The 7,015-nt window shown below is 37.6% G+C and overlaps 1 protein-coding gene across 1 annotated transcript; it reads left to right on the top strand.

The window, feature by feature from the left end:
• The first annotated feature begins 799 nt into the window (after positions 1-799).
• On the top strand, positions 800-5,269 carry LOC119569750. The gene is given in 10 exon segments (XM_037917776.1): positions 800-1,037; positions 1,649-1,658; positions 1,740-1,904; positions 1,906-1,923; positions 2,273-2,386; positions 2,553-3,186; positions 3,326-3,475; positions 4,011-4,036; positions 4,232-4,319; positions 5,192-5,269. Coding segments are annotated over 10 exon segments (1,521 nt in total).
• The last annotated feature ends 1,746 nt before the right edge of the window (positions 5,270-7,015 follow it).

Below are 7,015 nucleotides of genomic sequence, written 5' to 3'. Positions count from 1 at the left end.
CACACATACATATCACACACACACACACAACCACCCACACACACACACCACCCATGACCCACATCACACAACACACACATCACACCACACATCACATCACCACCACACACACACACCACAGCACACACTACACACCCTCACACCACACACATCCCATACAATATACACCACACACATCACACATACACATCACACACAATACACACCACACACATCACACACCACATACTATCACACACACACCACACACATCACCACCACACACACCAACACATACACACACATTACACACCACACACACATACACACACACACACACATACACACCACACACACTACACACCACTCACACTACACACACCACACACACACTAGAAACTCTGTAGGGAATCAGGCCTACACTCTTTCTTGATGTCGTGGTCTTTTGTCTCCAAGAAGCTATGCTGGTTTCACCATTTTTCTTTCTTTCTCTTCATATCTTCACCTCCTCTCCACATGCGCCTACCCCTTTCCTGTTCATATGGACACTACTTCCCCATTCACCCATTTTTGATCCCCTTCTCGTTCTGCCCTGGTCTCTCCTTCTTGGCTAATACCTTCCTCCTGTAACTGCTCTTCTATTTTCCTTGATCCACCCAAATCAAACATCCCATCTATCCTCCTTACACATTTTCTTGCACTTACCTCTAGTCACTCCTCCTGAATCTAGTGTCCTTACAACAGAACTATATGCTATCCTCTTCACTTTACAATGCATGTTTTCCATTTCTTCCTCATCCTTCACCATCTTCACAGATTCATGCAATCCATAGACCCTATCAACCTTATAGTCCATAAGATACAAGACCAGTTGTTTTATCTGTGTGCATACCCAGCTGGATATCCAGCCATTTCAGGATCACCAGCAGTGAACAAGCAGATCCCTTGGCACAATCTGCCACTTGTCCACAACTCAAAACCTACTTTTCACACATTCCAGCCACCGACTACTACCCCCACTTCAAAACTTTCCTCTATAACCGTCAGCAATCTTTCTGGTCAGGTCTGACTACCAATAAACTTCAAACCATAAAACCTTCCATTGTGCAATGTTCCTCTTTCAGTCCCACATATCCTACTATCCTGCCTCTGCTATACTAAAGCCTGCACCCTCACTTTTCCATACTTGTCCTCTCTTCCCTGACCCCCAACCTGTCCAACACCCCCTGCCTTTTCAGTTAACAGCTTGATTTTCCTTAGATGCATAATTACCCTCCATTTAATCTAATCAACCTTTTCCTCAACCCCTGCTATCAACCCTATCTACCCCATTTATATTCACTTCTTTACCATGCTATCTTATAATGCCATAAGACTTGAAATCTGAGACATTTTGTTTCCATAAAGAACTTCTTTAAACCCCTCTCACCACAATACTTTATCATAGTGCTATATGACCTTTGATGTCTACCACATTTCTTTGTTTAAAATATTAAAATGTAATATTTAAAAAGTAATATAATCATATTGATAGTAATATTAACTGCCCAAGTAATTATTATGATAAAAAAGTAGCTGGGGCAATAAAAATCAAGATTACATCCATAATAAAGAAGGTAGTTAGTTGGAGAATTAGGTCAGTAGCCTGCAATTTATTAATTTTTCACAGCCCTGTCGATGTATGTGGAACCAGTTGGGAGCAATGATATATACAGATAATGTAGTAGCAAAATCTAATATATATTTTTTTGTCTCAACAGAGCAATCCGCATGGTGAATCCAATAAAAACCCCAGCCCCAAGTTTAAAGATAGTCCTAAACAATGCTGGTGAAGCACACAGTGTATACTACTGCCACCTTTGTGGTTGTGAGTATCAAGTCAAGTATAATCTACAGAAGCACTTAGCAACTAGGCATACAGAGGAGGAGAGATGCTGTACCTGAGTAAGTTTTTCTTTCTCTTTCTGTTTTCTTGAGGAGGAAATATTTAATTTGTATTTTGTTATTTGTTCTTTTATTATTGTTGACATGTAATTCATAATTGAATTTTAGACTTCTTAATTTTACCTTGTCTTTCCTTAGGGTAAAAGGGTATTAAAGCAATTTGTGTGGAGACAATAGTCACAAAAGGAATTAATTTTTTCTTCCTCTCAAATAGACAATGCACTTTCAATAATTTTTTGCCTGTATTGTGAAATTTTGGTAAGCTTTTCTGTTCAAGTTGAAAGAATTTCATAATTAAAAATAAATAAATGATGATGTTAATGCTGATATCTGTCTTCCACATTAACAGAGAAGTGATGCAGTGCAATGTCTGCTCAGCTTTATTCTACTCCAAGAGAGCATATGAGGCACACAATCACCATCATCGTGAGAGTGACCTATATGCCACCAATGAAGAAATGAGGTAGGTCTCTTTTTATGTTTGGAAATTTTGTCAAATTGTCAGTTATTGAAATTATTCTTTAAAGAAACAGATTTCATATTCCCAGGGTTTTTGCATAACATCAGCATAGAAAAGTACATGGTCAGTTAAATGGTCTAGCAAGGCTTCTGTTCTTAAATTTCCATAGGCAACAAGTTGTCCAGAGAATTGACCAAGACTTTGACCAAAGGCGAGTCCCCACAACAGTTGAGCGTTATCTCTCTGCATCTGCAATAAGCTCCAATCGTTCAGCCACATGGCGCAACATCAGGGCCGCTAAAAGAAGTCAAGAAATAATACAAACTTCTCCAATATGTGAAGCAACCCAGGAGAAGGAGATACCTCTGGCAGCCACAGAAATGAGAATAGTTTAGTTCATAATAAAACCAGATATCAGTGCCATGAGTAACACCATGGGCACGGAGCCTCCCAATGTGGTTGATTGCTTCTTACAGGAGAGTGACTCATGCTGGGAATCACAAGGACAGGTTAACAGAAAAAGACTGATTGATGATGGAGAAGAAGACCAGGAGATCAGCAGACTTGGAACTGTGAACCCTGATACAGTAATGCCAAATCCTGGTATGATACTAGGGCAAAGTAATGAAGACCTAGGGAGCAATAATGAAAAACCGCAGGAGACAAAAGTAAGGACTGAAAAGACTCAAGAGTTTGAAAATGATACTGAGAAGCAGGACCAATCTGAAATGGCAGGAGAAAAGGACATAAGTCAGAGTAAAGGAGATAGTAATGACAGTGAAGAGAGTGATGGAGATCTGGTGGTAAGTGCATTACTTTTGTTGAATGAGAAAAAATATATATATAATGATAGCTCATAAAGGAGGTGTGTTAATGATATTCTTTTATAAATAAGATTAATCAGTTTTATGTATGTCAGTCATTTGCTTTTCATATTTAAAGGTGGAGAAAATAGTGGGAATGCGAAAAGCTATAAATGGCAGAGAATTCCTAGTAAGATGGCAGGGATTTGAGCCTGCAGACGACACCTGGGAGAGGGAAGAGTTCTTGAATTGTGGAAATCTTATATCTGATTTCCTCAAGAACAGAAAGGTGAGAAAAGAAAAACTACTTGTTTTATTACTTTTTATCTTTCATTCATTAAATTTTTTATTTTTTATTTTTAATTTTTTTTATTTTATATTTTTTTTGGGAAATACAATCAGCACACTTGGGGGACAAACATTTTATAACCAAATTGTATAAAACCCCATTATCCGAGTGCGCAGTCAGACTAGGAAGAGAGAAAAAGCCAGTGATAGAATGAGCATAAAAATATCTGACTTAACCTTTTTAAATTGGGGTGTGGCTGTAAGTTCTATCTCCCTATGCTATTTTCCCTTTGAGGTTAAATTTTTGCCATTTTATAGTGGAAGATAGTAATTGACAGTTTTATTTAAGATACTCCTTTATTATAAAATAACAGAAATAATAATGAACAAAAATTTATTTATGGTTTTTTTAGATATTTTTAATATTAATTCCCATAATCCCCTGTGCCGTAGGGTTTCACAGATGTATTTCCACCACGTTTAGCTTCCCATAGAAAAATGAATTAATTTTTTTCAAGTTTTTTTGTCACTCCCAGCTAGATGTTTCATCATCTGCCACAGGGCAACAAAATTTGGATGACACGTTCCGGATTCCCACCCCTTTCACCCAAAATTTTTTCCCATGCTAACAAATTCTGTCACTCCCCCACCCACCAAAATTTTTTGGAAGTGACTCCGTGTCCCCCAACCAGCAGGTTGAGAGTGAAAATCTCAATTGATTTTTATATTAAAATTTCTTACTTTTCTAACTTAACAGGGAAAACCGATGGGCGGGGGTTAGAAGCACCAATAGAATGGATGAGGCTCCAAAGGGAAAAAAGCGGAAAGAGCAGAAGGCAAAGGAGGTAAACCCGAATAGGCCACACACACACACAGTCACACACCACACACACAGTCACACCCACACAGTCACAACACCAGCACAAACACACCACAGTACACCACACAGCCACACCACGCACAACACACACGTCACAACACAAAGCACAACACACACAGTCACAACACACACAGTCAAAACACCCACAGCACAACACACACAGTCAAAAAAACACATTTCACAACACACACAGTACAACAACACAGTCACAACACCACAGTACAACAACAGTACACACCACACACACACACACACACACACACACCCACACACACACACACACACAACACACACACACACACACCCCCAACACCAAAAAAAATAATAAAAATAAATAAAGTAACTTTCCCAATTTCTCAACTTGAGATGTGATATTAATTTTTGTTATTTTTTATGTTTTATTAATTCACATTTTTTGATAATGAGCAAATTTTCGCAATCCCCGCAGATAAACATATTGAAATTCTTTTGGTATTGAAAAAATTAAGTTCTCTCTAAAAATTTTTAGTGAGCCAAAAAATTTTTAATTCCCGTGGATGTGTTTTTTAAATGGTACCGGGGTTTTAAAACCCCAGATCTCTGTTAGTTTTGCTCTTCTTAAGAAATTTGAAAAAGGAGAAAAGTCTGGATGCAAAATACAAAATGAGATTAAAAATTGTTACACAAGTTTTATTATATTTAAAAATGAGGAAATCTTTTTAAACAGTGCATTCTTTTGTAGACCTGGCCTTTTTAAATTCAGTGCATCATTTTTTCATTAAAAAGTTCATGATAAAAAAAAAAGGGTTTAATGAGGGCAAATTGCAGAAATCTTATTTTTTATATTTGAAATTGTAGCATAAGAAACATATGAGTTTACTGCAGGTATTGATAGCTATGTCGTTGTGCTTCAATTTAGAGTTTCAATCTCTATAAATTTTTTTTTGTAAAAGATTCAGTACAAAAAAGTCTTCCCAGCAAATAGTTAATCAAATGAAGTGTTGTAAACAAAATTTTTTATTAATGCCTATTTCAGTGTTTGGGGGAACCAGCTATATAATAAGTGTTTTTTAAAGCTGTAAAAAATTTTAAAATACATAAAGAAAAAGAGATAAAATTTTTAAGAAATATTTTCTTTTCTTTTCCCTTTTTTTGTTTTTTTATCCCTGAAAAAATTTTATTGAAAGTAATAATTACAACGTTCCTCTCTTTCGTCTTTTTCAGTTCAGTTTCATAGGTAAATATGGCCTGTGTGGCTTACTGGAAGTGCACCCCAAAGTTCTCCTTCAGCACCAACAGGACATCGGTTTTTCGCCATAAATTACAGAAAAGATTTTCAGTGACACTTGCACTCTCTCTCTTTTCCCCCCTCCTCTCTCTCCTCCTCTCCTCCCTTTTCTTTCTTTGCCCCTTTTTCTTCCTCTCCCCCTCTCTTGCTCTCTCTTTTCCCCCTCCTTTTCCTTTCTTCCTCTCTCTCCTCTCCCCTCCTTCCTCCCTTTTAGCTCTCTTCTCTCTCTCTCCCCTTCCTCTCTCTCCTCTCTCCTTTTGGTTCTCTCTCCCCTTCCTTTTAGGTCTCTCTCTCTCTCTCTCTTTCCTCTCTCTCTCTCTCTCTCTCTCTCTCTCTCTCCCCCTCTCTCTCTCTCTCTCTCTTTTTCTTTGGCTGTTGCTGTCTCCTTTTAGGAAGTGGATATTTATCTTTACGCCCACATACCAGAAAAGCCAGTGTGCCCTTCCTTTCAATAACTCCAATGCCTCAGCCGACCCAGAGGTCTACAGCCGTGACAATTTATAAAATGAAACCCTCACATCAAAACGGATCTTTTGTTTTAGCAGCCGTGGACCTCTCCACCATCCTTCGCATCAACCGATTAACGTTTTTTTTCCCCCTGTACCCCAACAGCCCGCAAAAAACTTTGATGTTTTCGCTCAGTCTTTTTCTTCGGTTTGCCTCTTCTCTGTTTCCATCACCATCCCTGTCAGCAAGTTTTTTCAAACGCTTTTTTCATCACAGACCATAGAACACGATAATTTTCCCCCTTTTTGCTTTTAAACAATTTCCCTGTATTTTCTTAGTCTTTTTTGTACAATTATGTGGTTTATACTCATAATTTATTAGAAAACATTTACTTGAACACAAAAATTTTTATCGCTATCTTTTTCTTATTTAAATGACTTTATTTTGTGAATACTCAACAATTTTTCTCCTACACTAACCATTTTAGTTTTGAAACACCATGATGTTTCTTACACCCAACGTTATAAGGGACCCTTTTCCTGACCATGAAACCACATTTTGGGCCCTTGTATTAAAATTTTTTTTTCATTAAATTTTTTTTTTTTCCATTATGATGTTTTAAAACGATGTTTTTTCATAGAAAATCTCTGAGATTTAAGACAGATGCCGTGCCCGAAGGGGTAGGTCGGGACCCTTGCCCCCAGGCAGGGCTCCCTGCTTTCCCCTCCTGTACCATATTCCCGTGCATAAACCATGAACAGCAAAAACTTTAACCGACACCTTTAAGAACAAACAAATAGTACAGAGTACCCCCCTGTGGGGACACGTTTGTCTAATTACCCCAAACCCCCACATATTTTACACAGGTGGGAGCGCCCGATCACCACTACATTTTTTTCCATATTTTTTTTATTTTTTTTTTTTTTTTTTTTTTATTTTTTTTTTTT

Source organism: Penaeus monodon, unplaced genomic scaffold, assembly GCF_015228065.2.
Source record: "Penaeus monodon isolate SGIC_2016 unplaced genomic scaffold, NSTDA_Pmon_1 PmonScaffold_18430, whole genome shotgun sequence".
Classification (NCBI taxonomy): Eukaryota; Metazoa; Arthropoda; class Malacostraca; order Decapoda; family Penaeidae; genus Penaeus; species Penaeus monodon.
The sequence above is the reverse complement of the archived record's forward strand: the minus strand, read 5'-3'. Positions and strand labels throughout refer to the sequence as shown.